Here is an 18,344-nt window from a genome sequence, read left to right as displayed (position 1 = left end):
AAACATTTATTATTTGTATAGCAGCTTTTTCAAGGTACTTTGTCAGTGTTAGAAATTCCAGAGATGACATCACTTGTCACCACCATGAACAATGTTAGAAGAGATCAAAGGCCAGAGTGTCATACTGGTTGCTTTGGTTACCTTGGTAGCAGGTCTTTTTTCTGGGCTGTCTCCTTTAGAGGATGATGATGTCTGCCTGAGCCGTGACTGGCTGCTGCTTGGCCAATCAGGGCTTGAAGACATCATACTGCCAGATGCAGGGCGAGGTGGATAGGCGGCGCTCCCCCCACCAAGGACCATGGTGGGAGGTGTTCGACCGCGAGGTGGTCCCGGTGGAGCAGAGGATGGGGGAGGTGGTTGGTCAATGCGACGCTGAGGGCCTGATGAGTTCTGGCGAGGGGGGGCAGAACTTCCTGTTGAGAAGATCAGTGAAAACAAACAGGAAATCAGAGCTGATGTTCCCTCACAATGTCAGTGATCCTCTTCATCGCAGTCTCACTAAGTAACTGTTCATGTGACGCAAAGTTATTCCAGCGGTGTCTGTCATCACCTTAGGTCACTGGTTAGAGTCCAGATCTGAGGAGCAGACCACTGGACAGGAAACACCAGGACCCTAAGGACCTACATTCTCCTGCAAACAATGAAGAGTGAAGCATCTGAACATCGAGTCTCCTTCAGAACGCAGATCACAGGAAGGCACATAAGGATGGAAAAGCTGGACTGAATAGGTCATCTTAAAGGTCGATGTGAAGATGCCAACGTGGCACCGGTGAGCTCAAACCGACACATTTTGAAACATTTAAAAACGTTTATAACAAACACTGAAAAAAATCAAAAGAAGAAGCCAAAAAGAAAGGCCACAGTCCTTCATTGTCCTCCTCCCTGATCCTGCACCCGTCTCACCTGGAAGTGGCTCAGAGAGGGAGAGCGCCCGCCGGGAATACTCCTCTCCGCTGCTGCTGCTCGACAGCGCTGACATCCTCTCTCCCCGTTCACCTCCTCCCAACCCAACAGACATCTGGGTCAGGAAAGCCGACTTGGTCATCATGGCGTTCTTCTCGTCGGCATTGCCCTGAGACCCGACGGAGCTGTCAGATGGCGTGGCATCATTCTGAGACTGAGGTTGCCGTGGCGATGTGGTTGTCATGTGATAAACAGGGTTCTGAAAAGAGAGGGGGAGGAGTCCAGTTCTGCGTTGCCATTGACTGTCATCCAGGCCGTCACTTGGGGAGGAGTCCTGCAGGTCAACCAGAGAAAGACTGCGGCTCTCCGTGGTCAGCTCAGGCCCCTCCCTCTGGCCACCATTGGTCAGTTCAAACCCCGGCTCATTCTCATTGGGTTCTGAGTAGGAGGAGCTTGGTGCTGGAGACCCCTGGAGCCCTGATAAAGCACATTTACAAAAAAAGCAGAAAAAACAGATTTCTCACAAACAGTCAGGTCCATAAGCATTTGGACAGGTGCCTCTGCAAACCACCACAAGGTACTCAAACAATCCAGATGTTTTTGTCAACTTCCAACAATATCTTGTCAACAACATCACATGAAGGAGTTTGGAATGACAGACATGTTTAAGCACAGTGTCTTCATTTTCAGAGCCCATAAGTAATTGGACAAAGTAAACATCAGGATTATGTTCACATTACACTATGTAACACAAGTTTTGTTCCTGGCTTCTAAGTGTTATATTTCACCTGCTTATGTCTAAAGTCTATGGAAAAATGACTACATTCAGCACAAACTTTGATTTTATTTTTATAACATTCTAGAAAGTTCTAAAAGTTTCTTGAAATTTCTAGATAATTCTGGAAACTTCTAGAAAATTCTGGACAGTTCTAGCAGTTCAAGAATATTCTAGAAGACTACTCAGTAGTAGTGAAAGCGAATCGAGAATCTTCTTGAAAACAGACAAATTTCAAAATATCATTGTCCTGATCACAGAAGCAAAGTTTCTGTGGAATAACAGCTATTTTCTATTTATTTAAGGCATAACAGGTTAGGAAAACACACTGTGTACCCAGGAACAAAACAGAAATAACAATTTGTTACATAGTGTCATTCATTACTTTTCTGTCCAGCTTTCTTTAGACGGGTCAGGGGATGAACACGAACATTTTCTTGGACTTTACTTTCCATCAATCATTGATAAATACAAGCAGTAAGGAATTATATGGTAAATCTGTCTGCAGGAGCCAGTTCTCACAAACTGAGTGACCGTGCAAGAAGAAGACCAGTGAGGGAAGCCACCAAGACACTCGGCCAACCTACCTGCTGTAGGCTGCAGGCTGGATCCTTTGGTGACAAAGAACAAGTCTTTGTTTTCTGGAGTAGGAGAAGGAAGTCTTGTGAAATCTACCGAACTGTAGACACACAGAGGCACAGGCGCAGTTAGCACATGCTACACTATCTTCCCTATCCTTGGCCAAGCTGATCACAGTGGAAAAGTTCAAAATCTTGGAGTGATTTTTGATCAGTCCTTTGATCTGTATATCAGAAAACTCAGGTGGCTCATTTCCATTTGTGGAGCGTTGAATCTTTGCAACGACATCTCCTGTCTGTGGCAACTGTTCTACCCGGACCCGGATGAGCACCAGAAAAATCAATGAATGAAGAAATACGTATGGCAGATACTGATTATATGTGTGTCCTCCAGAATGGACCGTTCAAACATTTTACTTCCTTTTTCATTTAAAAAAAGACCATGAGGACCCTTCAGATGTCTCAGAGTAGAGCTGCTGGAGTTCTCAGGAGAACCAGGTCACACGTGTGCTGGTGTCTCGTCCGCATCCTGTGAAGGTCAGAGCAGATTTTAAAGTTTTGTTGCTGACCTATGAAATTCTTAATGGTTGCGCTCCTTCATATCTGATGGATCTTATGAGGCCATACATGCCAACCTGCCCACTGTGACCTCAGGGTGCACTTCGTGTTTAAGGGTTAACAAGAGGACAGCAGGCAGCAGACTGTAGATGTCAGTCAACTTCACTGAATATATATTTTTTATCAAGGTTTTTTATTGTGCTTTTACAGTTTAACATGGGTCCAACAGAATGAGAACCAGAACAAAACTAAATAAAAACAGGACTCTGAACCTGCTCCAATCCTAGCCTACCCCGACCCTTCCTCCTCCCAAATACAAGACTCACAGTGCTAACTACAGAGATAGGAAATACAGAATCCACCGAGCTAAGCCATCCATCCATCCATCCATTTTCTTCCGCTTCATCCGAGGTTGGGTCGTGGGGGCAGCAGTTCAAGCAAAGCTGCCCAGACCTCCCGATCCACACACACCTCCTCCAGGTCCTCCGGGGGAACCCCGAGGCGTTCCCAAGCCAGCCGAGAGATGTAGTCCCTCCAGTGTGTCCTGGGTCTTCCCCGGGGCCTCCTCCCAATGGGACGTGCCCGGAACACCTCTCCAATGAGGCATCCAGGGGGCATCCAAAAAAGATGTTCAAGTCACCTCAACTGGCTCCTTTCGACATGGAGGAGCAGCAGCTCGACTCCGAGCTCCTCCCGAGTGCTCCCTCCGCCTCGAACTGCCACCTTATCGTGGTGAGGGAGTTTGTGTACCCGGATGATCCTAGGAGCTATGTTGTCGGGTGCTTCGTGCCCCTGGTAGGGTCTCCCATGGCAAACAGGTCCGAGGGAACGGGTCAGACTAAGGGCAGTTCAGAAGGTCCCATGACCGAGCTAAGCAACAAAAAATATACATACCCGAAGTAACAATGGTAATTTAAAAAAACAAAAAGAAAAAGAAAACAACAGCAGCAGAGGTTTACAGTACCATAATATTGGCATCCGTATCTTCAACAAACATTAACAAAGGCTGCCCAATATTATTATTAATATTCTTTCACCCAATGAGAGGGGCAGCGGATTCCAACATTCAACATCCTGATTTAAATTAGATAACAGGAGCTGATCGTTAGCAGCATAAAGATCTTTATGTGTATCTGTGATCCATATGCCGAGGTAGCTGAATTTAAAGGGGAGTGAATTTAAGGATATCTCATCATTACCAGTGCCACCAGGCCTCAGCTCACCTTTCTGAATATTAACCCTGTAGCCGGATAATTTGCCAAATTCTGTTAGTAAGACCATTAACTTACGGAGACTCAAAAGGGGTTGAGATATATAAAGTAGCATGTCATCCATGTACAGTGAGACTTTAGGCTCTGTCCCTGCTCGCTGAATTCCTTTGAGATCAATATTTTGCCTCAGAGCTTTGCTAGTGGTTCCATTGGAACCGTAAAAAGCAGCAGTGACATGGGACATCCCTGTCGTGTACCTTGTTTAAGCTCAGGGACGAATTATTATTAGTACAATCAGCAGCCAATAGGGACTGGATATATAAGTCTGATCAATGATATGAACTTATGACCAAATCCAAACCTTTGTAATGTGTTGAAAAGATACATCCCACCCGCTCAAACGTCTTTTCAGCATCAAGTGAGAGGACGACCTCTGGAACACCAGGTGGGGAGGGACTGTAAAGGATATGAAAAAGACGCCTGACAGTACCGAGTACCGAGCTTTGATAGAACCTGCTTGGTCAGGTGATATAATGGAAGGAAGGACACCAGAATTTTGGCAATTTTGCCTCAGTATTAAGGAGAGAAATTGGGTGAAATGAACTCTTCAAAAACTGAGAATTTTTTTGATAAAAAACTTTCGGAAAGCCATGCTGTAGTGGTTCTGCCTGGTGGCCTGTTTGGCTGTGGTTTTGGGTTTTGTCTCACTCTTGCGTTTTTAGTTGATGATTAATTCTTTAAGTATTAATATGCACATGTCGTGGACATGAATGAGCGAAGCTCGTCAGCATCTCACCATGTTATTTAGGTCCTTCAGACTTTATTCTGAGTAAATGCTTCAGCAGAGCAGTAGCATAGCAAAAATCTTTCAGCCTCTGGGGGGGGTTCTGCGCCCAAGATCCCCCACCTTTTTAAGCATTTTCCTTATTTTGCCTTTCAGCTTCTGGAGGGGCTCTGCCCCCCATACTCCCCACCTTTTTAAACTTTTTTTTTTTTTTTAGCTGACCCCCCTAATTACAGCCCTCTTAACCTCCTGCCACTTTAAGCATTTTTTTTTATTGTAGATGTAAATTAATATTCAACGTTTTCAACTAGTTGACAGTAGGGCTGTACAATATGGACAAATTATTGTATCTCAATATTGTCATATAAATTGTCATGTAAATGTCACTTATATATCTGCTGTCCATATTCTTGAGCCGCTTAGGTGTGTAGGGAGAGTTCCCATGGGATAAAAAAGCTTTTCAACCTGCCATCCCTGGTTCTCAAGACCAGGAACCGAATCTCTTTCTTTAAAGATATTTTGGTGTACCTTACTAAACACCAGTAGAGTTCCACCTTAGATTTGGAATGTATAATAGAAGATATACCTTACTGAATTTTCATATCAGTATGATGCACGATATGACTATGATTTGACACAAAGTGCAGCAACAGTGAAAATTAAACCTTCTTAAACAAAACAGTAATAATATCACACTCATTTTGACTCATCATAAGGTTAGGATACTGTGCCCTCCAAAAGTATTGGAACAGTTGGAATTTCACACATTTTAATTTGTTTATGCCATTTTAAATACTAGAAATACAAAAAAATAAATAAATAAATAAAGAATATAAATTTATAAAATTATCTTGCTCAAACTCAAACTGAAGGCAAATCTCTAAAACCTGATAAAACCTGTAAATAATAATCAGTTTTATTCACAGTTTCCTTTAGACAAGTCAGGGGATGGAAACATGAAAAGTGATAAGAATGATAAATTATAAGAATGGTGACAAAGGTCAGTTTCAGTTTGTACAGGGGTCAAAAGTTAAAGTTGCTCCATTAATTTTGCTCCAGCTGTATTTGTGCTGAATTTGATGCTTTTATCACCATTTGAAGGATTGTTTCAGTTATCAGCTGCACTAATAAGCCAACAGAGTATGAACCAGCTGTTGTCTGTTAGCTTAAACATGTGTATATAAGCCAACCCAAATTAAAGAAGAAATTCTGCTTTTAACAACCTGGACCTTATTTCTGACATAAAATACAACAGTGACATGTCAATCATCTGGGTCCAATCAGATTTCAGGGGAGTCCAGTCAAGCCCCACCTCCACTCTAGCTCCACCCATGCAAGGAAGTGTTCAACATTTCCTGTTTCACTGTGACTGAGAATTCAGCACTTCCAGCATTAGTGAAGGTTACAAATGATCTTCTTATGGCTTCGGACAGTGGACTTATCTCTGTGCTTGTTTTGTTGGACCTCAGTGCTGCTTTTGATACTGTTGACCATAAAATTTTATTACAGAGATTAGAGCATGTCATAGGTATTAAAGGCACTGCGCTGCGGTGGTTTGAATCATATTTGTCTAATAGATTACAGTTTGTTCATGTAAATGGGGAATCTTCTTCACAGACTAAAGTTAATTATGGAGTTCCACAAGGTTCTGTGCTAGGACCAATTTTATTCACTTTATACATGCTTCCCTTAGGCAGTATTATTAGACGGTATTGCTTAAATTTTCATTGTTACGCAGATGATACCCAGCTTTATCTATCCATGAAGCCAGAGGACACACACCAATTAGCTAAACTGCAGGATTGTCTTACAGACATAAAGACATGGATGACCTCTAATTTCCTGCTTTTAAACTCAGATAAAACTGAAGTTATTGTACTTGGCCCCACAAATCTTAGAAGCATGGTGTCTTGTTGTGTGGGCCGCTGAAGAGGAGGTACTGCTGGCCCACCACCACCAGAGGGCGCCCTGCCTGGAGTGCGGGCTCCAGGCACCAGAGGGCGCTGCCGCCGACGAAGGCTGTCAGGATGACAGCTGTCACCCATTACTGGACACAGCTGACTGCACTCAGGACGGAGTATATCAGCAGGACAGCGTCTCCACCTCAGTGCCGAGATATCGCCTTGAGCCTAAGGTAATCTTCTCTGCAGCTTATTTAAGTAAAATACTATAATACTTGTTAAACCTTTCAGGACAGCTGACTACCGAAAGCCGAGTGATCGGATAAGTACTCACCTTCCTGCTTATTGTGACAAGAGGTGGAGGCGGCTTGCCCCTCTCATCTACTGGGTGCGGTCGCATCCCAACCTGTGTGTTTGTGTTCTTTCCCGCCAGCAGTACCGGATCCGACGAGCGAAGGCAGTGGCCACCTGGGAATTCGGGACTTGGCGGTTCCAGTACTTCTGGGTTTCGGTGGCAGAGGAAATCTGGGTGGTTCCGGTTCAACTAGGACGGACGTCTCCTACCTTCGGGCCTGCCCACAGGACACCAGCAGATTTCGGCTTACACCTCCAAATTGTGAATTATTGTATCAGTTGTGCTAATTTCACAACAGTAAAACTTGTTATTCACCTTTCTCCATTGTCCGTTCATTGCGCCCCCTGTTGTGGGTCCGTGTACCTACACTTTCACAACAGGATATCTCGGCCAGCGTCATGGATCCCGAGGGGCGTCAACCGGCTGTTGAACGGCCAATGGAAGAACAGGGCGCAGCGGCGGCTTCGGGAGGGGTAGTCGGTGAGTTGCAGCGGATCCTCACCGCTTTCACCACTCGGATCGATTTCATGACCGAGCAGCACGTTCTCCTAAACCGCAGGGTGGAGGCTCTCGCCGCACAAGTGGAAGCGCGCCCTCCGGGCGCCGCTGCGGCTCTCCCTCCCGAGGACCCTGCGTGTGAGAATGACGTTCCACTGGTCGTTCAACGGTCCCTTCCTCCGTCCCCTGAAGCATACATAAGCCCTCCAGAACCGTACGACGGCTGTGTGGAGACGTGCGCGGACTTCCTTATGCAATGTTCGCTCGTCTTCGCTCAGCGTCCCGTGATGTACGCAGCTGATGCTAGCAGGGTAGCTTATGTGATAAATCTGCTTCGCGGGGAGGCACGCGCTTGGGCTACAGCGCTCTGGGAACAGAGCTCACGGCTCCTTCAGTCATACGACGGGTTTGTACGGGAGCTCAGAACGGTGTTCGATCATCCCAACAGAGGAGAGTCCGCTTCAACCGCATTACTGTCCATACGACAGGGACGTCGGAGCGCAGCTGCCTATGCAGTCGCCTTCCGCATCGCGGCAGCGAGATCCGGCTGGAATAGCACTGCCCTCCGCGCTGCCTTTGTAAATGGATTGTCTCTGGTCCTAAAAGAGCACCTGGTGGCTAAAGACGAACCGCGGGATTTAGATGGGCTCATTGATCTGGTCATACGGCTTGACAACCGGTTAGAGGAACGTCGCCGGGAGCGAGGCGAAGGGCGTGGCCAGGCACGGGTCGTCCCTCTCCCTTCCGGGTCCGGTCGAGTTCCGCCGTCCCCACGCTCCTCTGTTCCGGCGCTCCGTGCGCTTACGGCTCCCCCTGCTGACGAAGCTATGGACACGAGCAGGGCAACATTTAGGGCACCTGAAGCACAAAGGAGGCGGGCCCACGGAGCTTGTTATGTTTGTGGCTCGAGTGAGCATATGGCAAACGACTGCCCCGAGCGGTTAAACTCCAACGCCCGCCCCTAGAGACTGGGCCAGGGGTGGGCCAAAACATGCACGTGGGACACACCCACATTGCTACACGACTCCCAGTCACGATCCTGTATGAGGATTCAACCCTGAAGGCCCCAGCACTGGTGGACACGGGCTCTGAGGGGAATCTGCTTGACAGCAGATGGGCCAGGGAGATAGGGCTCCCTCTGGTGGCTCTTACCTCGCCTGTGCAGGTTCGGGCACTAGACGGCTCCCTACTCCCACCAATCACGCACAAGACACCTCCAGTAACTCTGGTGGTGTCAGGTAACCACCGGGAGGTGATCGAGTTCTTCGTGACTCAGGCCACCTCCCGTGTGGTTTTAGGGTTTCCATGGATGCTGAAGCACAATCCCCGGATTGATTGGCCGTCCGGGGTAGTGGTACAGTGGAGCGAAACCTGCCATCGGGAGTGTCTCGGTTCCTCGGTTCCTCCTGGCTCCCAAGCTAAGGAGGAGGTCCGAGTCCCGCCCAATCTGAAGGCGGTGCCAGCGGAGTACCATGACCTCGCTGACGTGTTCAGCAAGGATCTGGCCCTCACGCTACCACCCCACCGCCCGTATGATTGTGCCATTGATTTGGTTCCAGGCAGTGAGTTTCCGTCCAGTAGGCTGTACAACCTCTCACGGCCGGAACGCGAATCCATGGAGACCTACATCCGGGACTCATTAGCTGCCGGGTTGATCCGGAATTCCACCTCACCGATGGGCGCAGGTTTCTTTTTTGTGGGTAAAAAGGATGGCGGGCTTCGTCCATGCATTGATTATAGGGGGTTGAACGAGATCACGGTTCGCAATCGATACCCGTTGCCCTTGTTAGATTCGGTGTTCACCCCCCTGCATGGAGCCAAGATGTTCACCAAGCTGGATCTTAGGAATGCGTATCATTTGGTTCGGATTCGGAAGGGAGACGAATGGAAGACGGCATTCAACACCCCCTTAGGTCATTTTGAGTACCTGGTCATGCCGTTCGGTCTCACTAATGCTCCCGCGACCTTCCAAGCGTTGGTAAACGATGTCTTGCGGGACTTCCTGCACCGGTTTGTCTTCGTATATCTAGACGATATACTCATCTTTTCCCCGGATCCTGAGACTCATGTCCGGCATGTCCGTCAGGTCCTGCAGCGGTTGTTGGAGAACCGTCTGTTTGTGAAGGGCGAGAAGTGTGAGTTCCACCGCACTTCTTTGTCCTTCCTGGGGTTTATCATCTCCTCTAACTCCGTCGCCCCGGATCCGGCCAAGGTTGCGGCGGTGAGAGATTGGCCCCAACCCACTAGCCGTAGGAAGCTGCAACAGTTCCTCGGCTTCGCTAATTTCTACAGGAGGTTCATTAAGGGCTACAGTCAGGTAGTTAGCCCCCTGACAGCCCTGACCTCTCCAAAAGTTCCCTTCACCTGGTCGGACCGGTGCGAGGCCGCGTTCAAGGAGTTGAAACGGCGCTTCTCGTCTGCACCAGTTCTGGTGCAGCCCGATCCTAGCCGCCAGTTAGTGGTTGAAGTGGATGCCTCGGACTCAGGGATAGGAGCGGTGCTCTCCCAGAGCGGGAAGACCGATAAGGTCCTTCACCCGTGTGCCTATTTTTCTCGCAGGTTGACCCCCGCTGAACGGAATTATGACGTCGGCAATCGGGAACTCCTTGCTGTGAAAGAGGCCCTCGAAGAGTGGAGACATCTGTTGGAGGGAACAGCCGTGCCATTCACGGTTTTCACTGACCATCGGAACCTGGAGTACATCAGGACCGCTAAGCGTCTGAACCCCAGGCAAGCCCGCTGGTCATTGTTCTTTGGCCGTTTTGACTTCCGGATTACCTACCGCCCCGGGACCAAGAACCAGCGATCGGATGCATTGTCCCGGGTGCACGAAGAGGAGGTCAGAACGGAACCGTCGGATCCCCCGGATCCCATCATCCCGGAGTCCGCTATCGTGGCCGCCCTCACCTGGGACGTGGAGAAGACCGTCCGGGAGGCCCTGACCCGTGTCCCGGACCCCGGAAACGGACCAAAGAACAAACTATACGTCCCACCAGAGGCCAGGGCCGCAGTCCTAGACTTCTGTCACGGTTCTAAGCTCTCCTGTCACCCAGGGGTGCGAAGGACCGTGGCAGTCGTCCGGCAACGCTTCTGGTGGGCATCCCTGGAGACCGACGTCCGGGACTACGTCCAGGCTTGTACCACCTGCGCCAGGGGCAAGGCCAATCACCAGAAGACCTCAGGGCAGCTACAGCCACTGCCCGTGCCTCATCGCCCCTGGTCCCACATCGGCCTGGACTTCGTCACGGGTCTCCCGCCGTCCCAGGGAAACACCGTCGTCTTCACGATAGTGGACCGTTTCTCCAAGGCGGCCCACTTCGTGGCCCTCCCGAAGCTTCCAACGGCCCAGGAGACAGCGGACCTCCTGGTCCACCACGTCGTCCGTCTGCATGGCATACCATCAGACATCGTCTCCGATCGCGGTCCCCAGTTCACCTCACATGTCTGGAGGAGCTTCTGCCGGGAACTGGGGGCCTCGGTCAGCCTTTCGTCCGGGTACCACCCCCAGACCAACGGGCAAGCAGAGCGGGCCAACCAAGAATTGGAGCAGACACTACGCTGTGTGACAGCCGCGCACCCGACGGCCTGGAGTACCCACCTGGCCTGGATCGAGTACGCCCACAACAGCCAAGTGTCGTCAGCCACCGGCCTCTCCCCGTTTGAGGTGTGCTTGGGGTATCAGCCCCCCTTGTTTCCGGTGGTCGAGGGAGAGGTCGGTGTGCCCTCGGTCCAGGCCCACCTACGGAAGTGCCGTCGGGTGCGGCGTGCTGCCCGCTCTGCTTTGTTGAAGGCCCGGACGAGGGCGAAGACACATGCAGACCGGCGGCGGGCCCCGGCCCCCACGTACCGTCCTGGGCAGGAAGTGTGGTTGTCCACCAAGGACATTCCCCTTCAAGTGGACTCCCCCAAGCTCCAAGAACGATACATCGGTCCCTTCAAGGTCGTCAAAGTCATCAATCCCGCCGCAGTGAGGCTTCAGCTTCCGGCCTCACTGCGGATTCACCCAGTGTTTCACGTCTCCCGGATAAAACCCCATCACACCTCACCCCTCTGCACCCCGGGTCCGGCACCACCTCCTGCCCGGATCATCGACGGGGAACCGGCTTGGACCGTGCGCCGGCTCCTCGATGTCCGTCGAATGGGCCGGGGTTTTCAGTACCTGGTGGACTGGGAGGGGTACGGCCCCGAGGAGCGCTCCTGGGTGAAGAAGGGCTTCATCCTGGACCCGGCCCTCCTGGCCGACTTCTACCGACGCCATCCGGACAAGCCCGGTCGTGCGCCAGGAGGCGCCCGTTGAGGGGGGGGGTCCTGTTGTGTGGGCCGCTGAAGAGGAGGTACTGCTGGCCCACCACCACCAGAGGGCGCCCTGCCTGGAGTGCGGGCTCCAGGCACCAGAGGGCGCTGCCGCCGACGAAGGCTGTCAGGATGACAGCTGTCACCCATTACTGGACACAGCTGACTGCACTCAGGACGGAGTATATCAGCAGGACAGCGTCTCCACCTCAGTGCCGAGATATCGCCTTGAGCCTAAGGTAATCTTCTCTGCAGCTTATTTAAGTAAAATACTATAATACTTGTTAAACCTTTCAGGACAGCTGACTACCGAAAGCCGAGTGATCGGATAAGTACTCACCTTCCTGCTTATTGTGACAAGAGGTGGAGGCGGCTTGCCCCTCTCATCTACTGGGTGCGGTCGCATCCCAACCTGTGTGTTTGTGTTCTTTCCCGCCAGCAGTACCGGATCCGACGAGCGAAGGCAGTGGCCACCTGGGAATTCGGGACTTGGCGGTTCCAGTACTTCTGGGTTTCGGTGGCAGAGGAAATCTGGGTGGTTCCGGTTCGACTAGGACGGACGTCTCCTACCTTCGGGCCTGCCCACAGGACACCAGCAGATTTCGGCTTACACCTCCAAATTGTGAATTATTGTATCAGTTGTGCTAATTTCACAACAGTAAAACTTGTTATTCACCTTTCTCCATTGTCCGTTCATTGCGCCCCCTGTTGTGGGTCCGTGTACCTACACTTTCACAACATGTCTAACCAGATCTTTACTCTGGATGGCATTTCCCTGACCTCTAGTAATACTGTGAGAAATCTTGGAGTCATTTTTGATCAGGATATGTAATTCAAAGCGCATATTAAACAAATATGTAGGACTGCTTTTTTGCATTTACGCAATATCTCTAAAATCAGAAAGGTCTTGTCTCAGAGTGATGCTGAAAAACTAATTCATGCATTTATTTCCTCTAGGCTGGACTATTGTAATTCATTATTATCAGGTTGTCCTAAAAGTTCCCTAAAAAGCCTTCAGTTAATTCAAAATGCTGCAGCTAGAGTGCTGACGGGGACTGGAAGGAGAGAGCATATCTCACTCATATTGGCCTCTCTTCATTGGCTTCCTGTTAATTCTAGAATAGAATTTAAAATTCTTCTTCTTACTTATAAGGTTTTGAATAATCAGGTCCCATCTTATCTTAGGGACCTCGTAGTACCATATCACCCCAATAGAGCGTTTCGCTCTCAGACTGCAGGCTTACTTGTAGTTCCTAGGGTTTGTAAGAGTAGAATGGGAGGCAGAGCCTTCAGCTTTCAGGCTCCTCTCCTGTGGAACCAGCTCCCAATTCAGATCAGGGAGACAGACACCCTCTCTACTTTTAAGATTAGGCTTAAAACTTTCCTTTTTGCTAAAGCTTATAGTTAGGGCTGGATCAGGTGACCCTGAACCATCCCTTAGTTATGCTGCTATAGATGTAGACTGCTGGGGGGTTCCCATGATGCACTGTTTCTTTCTCTTTTTGCTCTGTATGCACCACTCTGCATTTAATCATTAGTGATCGATCTCTGCTCCCCTCCACAGCATGTCTTTTTCCTGGTTCTCTCCCTCAGCCCTAACCAGTCCCAGCAGAAGACTGCCCCTCCCTGAGCCTGGTTCTGCTGGAGGTTTCTTCCTGTTAAAAGGGAGTTTTTCCTTCCCACTGTAGCCAAGTGCTTGCTCACAGGGGGTCGTTTTGACCGTTGGGGTTTTACATAATTATTGTATGGCCTTGCCTTACAATATAAAGCGCCTTGGGGCAACTGTTTGTTGTGATTTGGCGCTATATAAAAAAATTGATTGATTGAATTCCCTCTTTTATCCCGATAATGTGAGTGTTGCATCGGCACTGCCATCCTTCTAGGTCGTTTAGCTTTAGCCGTAGTACGGCAACCTCTGAATTCAACTGGCCCACATCTCCCTCCATATTCATCATCTTATCCGAGTACATGTTCAGTCCGTCTTCCATATCTTTCACCCGAGTATCTTGTTTCGGTGTATCGCCCAGTATAGAATCTATTTTAGCATTTAAATCTTGTGTACAAGTCTATACGAGAGAGTATCTTGCTCTCATTGCTTGCGATAGCAATCATCACTTCAGATAAGTCCTCCGTCTCATCGCTTGGGGCTCCAGCAGACCCCGCAATTTTACCAGTCTGGTCTTTACTGAATTTATTTTTGCTCATAGCAGCTCTGATCTGTTGTGAATGGCATGCAAAGTTGAGAACCAGAAGGTTTGATGGTTCCGCATCCTGTGAGTTGGTCAGCTTTCTTTGGGGTTGAACAAAAAAAGTAAAATATTTGTAAAAATGTTCACCCTGGTCAGGAGCTCCGCCAAAACACGTCTCTTCATGTTATCGCTCACCAGCGCCCCCTGTAAGAACCTTTTTATGCTTAACTGGGCGGTTAAGTGATTTCACATTCCAGTTTAGAAAACTGACTGAGGATCCATCAGCCCTCTGACAGCATTAGGATCAGTCACAGCCAACACAGTCAGAGACGTCATGTACCTGACCTTTACGTCCAGCTGAATACATAGAGAAGAAGAAAGACAAAGAAAATATAGACAAGAAATAAACAAGTCTGCTATGTAATCAATAAAAAATAAAGAGGATAACCCCCACATATCTTATGAAGTCAAATAAATAAGTTAAAGGCAGGAATTGAACACTGGAGTACTGTGGATCAGCCACATCACATGAAAATATGTTTTGTAACAGGATAAGACAAAGAAAATAGAAAATACGAGGTCTGTTAGAAAAGTATCGGACCTTTTAATTTTTTTCAAAAACCTGATGGATTTGAATCATGTGCACTTGCATGAGCCAACCTTGAACCTTCGTGCGCATGCATGAACTTTTTCACGCCTGTTGATTGCATCATTTTCTGGTAAGCAGCCTTTGTGTGGGTCGTGTGTCATGCACTCAGTGGATTTTCATTCCAAGGAAAAAGACGGAACGACTGGAGCAGCGCTGCATCAAATTTTGCCAGAAACTGGGTGACAGCCAAATGGAAACCATTCAGAAGATTCAGACGGCTTCCGGTGACTTTTCAGTCCTGTGACTATCCGAGAAATTGTGGAAGAGGTGGGCATGTCACAGCATGTCCTGTGAGACTTCAACACGGAGGCGCTTTTGCTCCACCGTCAGCAGCAGCATGAATTTCGCCGCCACTCTTTTCATGGCCAAATCTTCTGTCACAGTGGAATGTACCGAAAAAGTGCTGATGTCCACCTCTTCCACAATTTCTCAGATAGTCACACGATGGTCCCACATCACCACAGCGTTCACTTTGGAAATTATCTGGTCATTTCAGCATGTTGATGGCCGACCGGAGCGCGGCTCGCTCTCCACCGTTGTGCGGCCGTCTTTAAACCGGTTGTACCGCTCCTTAATCTGTGTGATGCCCAGAGGATCGTCACCGAAAGCCGTGTGAATCATCCGAATGGTTTCCACCTGGCTGTCACCCAGTTTGTGGCAAAATCTGATGCGGCGCTGCTCCAGTCATTCCGTCTTTTTCCTTGGAATGAAAAAATGCAGAGCGCACTGCACACATCCCACACAAAGGCTGCTTACCAGGAAATGATGCAATCGACAGGCGTGAAAAAAATCACGCATGCGCACGAAGGTTCAAGGTTTGCTCATGCAAGCGCACGTGATTCAAATCCATCAGGTTTTTGAAAAAAAGAAAAAGGTCTGATACTTTTCTAACAGACCTCGTATATATGTTCAGTCAGACAGACGTCTGCCATGTGAAGCAGCTTTAAAGATGTAATATATTATTTTTCTTATATATAAAGAGCATCAGTATTGGCAAAAAAAAAAAGGAGCGAGAGAGAAGGGGTTATTATCGATCACTCTGCACAGTGTTACGCAGATGTTATTCACTGTAGGAACGATGTGCTTCTTAACGGAACTCATCGCTTTTTCCACGTCGGTGAAATCTTTTTCTTCTTCATTATGTGTAACACGGAGACAGGCTGGAAACAGGAAACAATCAAACTGGACATTGTGACGGTTGTGGAATAGCTTCCTGACCTCGGTGAAAGCGTCTCTGGCGACTCTTGCAGTATAATCTGGAAAGATGGCAATCGCCTCCCTGTTGTACTGAAGTGGAGCTCGGATGTGCGCTCGGCTCAGTACTTCGAGACAGACTTTGATGTAATGGAGCTTGGCTACTATCTGACACAGTCTCCCACCAGGTTTCTGTGGCTTCTTTGTGATCGGTCAGTGAGCACCTCCTTATCTTGGAAGTTGCTGTGGAACTTGATCCAGCCGTCTCAGGCACCCCCAGTATTCTGATGTCACACTGCTGCACTCGTCCTTCCATGTTCTTGCATTTGTCTTGAAGCTTTGCCAAGTCCATCTTCAGAGTGTCTACTGTAGTCTGCAGAGTCACCACCTCGTCTGACCGTGTTGACAGTCCGGTCTTCATGTCCTGGATCACAGTTTTCATTTGGTCAATTTCAGAATGAATCATCACGTGTTGTTTTTTTACTGCCTGCAGCTCATTTTAAGGGAGTCAAAGTCTTCAGCAAGTGCGTTTTTCATTTCAGATTTTTATCACTGTTGAGATTTCAGTTTTTAGCGAGAGAACAATCTCTGATTTCAGGGATTCCATGTTCATCTCTGGTTTAGCTGGCCGCAGTGGAGACGCTTCTGCCAGGTGGCGGTATTAGTGTGGCTCAAGGCAGTGTCACGCCTCACGGTCGCTGCTCCATTGAATTTAAATTGGCGCAGATTCATAGCAATTTACTCAATGGTATACCTTCCCTCAGCTTAGAAATATTTTCAGAGCAGATTGGTTACAGTGTGCAGCACACTTATTACCTTAAAATAAGAAAAAGTTCGATGAGAGCTCAAACAAAACCGTCTCACTCCATTCCCAGCTCAACAGCGCCCAACTTCACTGAAAATATTTAGGTCAATCTTAAAACTGATTTGTACTCTCCTGTTTAGATGAAATAGTGTATGCCTTTAACTTATTTTAAATGATTATGTTATGTATCCCACTCCCTGGATGGCTACTTTATCTCAGACTGTGGTCCTCTGTTAGAAAACAGGGTGGACTGTTTCCTCTGGGTCAGCGGAGAGTTCCTGCCCCAAGTGGAGGAGTTTAAGTATCTCGGGGTCTTTTTCATGGGTGGGGTCAGTTGGAGCAGGAGATTGTTAGACGGGTTTGGGGCGGTGTCTGATGTTTTATGGACGCTGTACCAGTCCATTGTGGTGAAGAAGGAGCACAAGCCGAAGGTGAGACTCTTGATTTACCAGTCAATTTACTCCCCTGTCCTCACCTATGGGCATGAACTTTGGGTAATGACTGAAAGAATGCAGATACAAGCGGTGGAAATTAGATTCTTCCATTAGGTATCTGGGCTTACACTCCTGGGCAGAGTGAGAAGCTCTAGTATCTGGGAGGGACTCAGAGAAGAGCCGCTGATTCTTTGCATTGAAAGGAGCCAAGTGAGGTGGTTCGGGTATCTGGTGAGAATGCCCCCTGGCTGTCTCCCTAAAGAGATCTTCCAGGCACCTCCAACTGAGAGGAGGTCCTGGGGAAGATCCAGAACACACTAGAGGGATTATATTTCCCACCTGGCTTAGAAATGTCTTAGGCTCCCACAAAAAGCATTAGAGGACTTGGCAGAGGACGGGGAAGTGTGAGATGAGCCGTGTGGTCTACTGCCACCACAACCCATCCATCTTCTTCCGCTTATCCTAGGTCGGGTCATGGGGGCAGCAGCTCAAGCAAAGCCGCCCAGATCTCCCGATCCACACACACCTCCACCAGCTCCTCTGGGGGGAACCCAGAGGCGTTTCCAAGCCAGCTGAGAGACGTAGTCCCTCCAGCTGATCTGGGTCTTCCCCGTGGCCTCCTCCCGATGGGACGTGCCCGGAACACCTCTCCACCAAGGCGTCCAGGGGGCATCCAGAAAAGATGCACCTCCCGAGTGACCGAACTCCTCACCCTATCTCTAAGGGAGCGCCCAACCACCCTGCGGAGGAAAATCATCTCGGCCGCTTGTACTCGCGATCTTGTTCTTTCGGTCATGAGCCAAATCTCATGACCATAGGTGAGGGTCAGAGCGTAGATCGATCGGTAAATCGAGAGCTTTGCCCCCCTACTGAGCTCTCTCTTCACCACGGCGGTCCGATGCAGCGACCGCATCACTGCAGATGCTGCACCGATCCGTCTATCGATCGCACGCTCCATCCGTCCCTCACTCATGAACAAGACCCTGAGATACTTAAACTCTTCCACCTGAGGCAAGGACACCCCACCGACCTGAAGAGGGCAAGGCACCTTTTTCTGGTCGAGAACCATGGCCTCGGATTTGGAGGTGCTGATCTTCATCCCGGACGCTTTACACTCGGCTGCAAACTGCCCCAGTGCATGCTGAAGGTCCTGGTTTGATGAAGCCAACAGGACCACATCATCCGCAAACAGCAGAGATGAGATTCTGTGGTTCCCA

General features: G+C 49.0%; 1 protein-coding gene and 1 long non-coding RNA gene across 2 annotated transcripts in view; both read right to left on the bottom strand.

The window, feature by feature from the left end:
* Positions 1–18,344, bottom strand: part of dab2ipa (DAB2 interacting protein a) — a 161,616-nt gene that overhangs the window by 38,464 nt on the left and 104,808 nt on the right. The window contains exons 11-13 of the mRNA XM_034169633.1: positions 2,266–2,357; positions 904–1,380; positions 142–413 (exon numbers count right to left, since the gene is read on the bottom strand). Coding sequence (XP_034025524.1) covers positions 142–413; positions 904–1,380; positions 2,266–2,357 — 841 coding nt within the window. The remainder of the gene's footprint in view (positions 1–141; positions 414–903; positions 1,381–2,265; positions 2,358–18,344) is intronic.
* On the bottom strand, positions 15,559–17,587 carry LOC117511383. The gene is made up of 3 exons (XR_004560940.1): positions 17,196–17,587; positions 16,185–16,186; positions 15,559–15,570 (listed from the first exon to the last, which is right to left on the bottom strand). It is a non-coding gene; the product is annotated as an uncharacterized LOC117511383 (long non-coding RNA).

The sequence above is a fragment of the Thalassophryne amazonica genome, chromosome 5 (assembly GCF_902500255.1).
Source record: "Thalassophryne amazonica chromosome 5, fThaAma1.1, whole genome shotgun sequence".
In the NCBI taxonomy this organism is placed as follows: domain Eukaryota; kingdom Metazoa; phylum Chordata; class Actinopteri; order Batrachoidiformes; family Batrachoididae; genus Thalassophryne; species Thalassophryne amazonica.
Note: the sequence above shows the minus strand (reverse complement) of the source record. Positions and strands in the feature narration are given on the sequence as shown.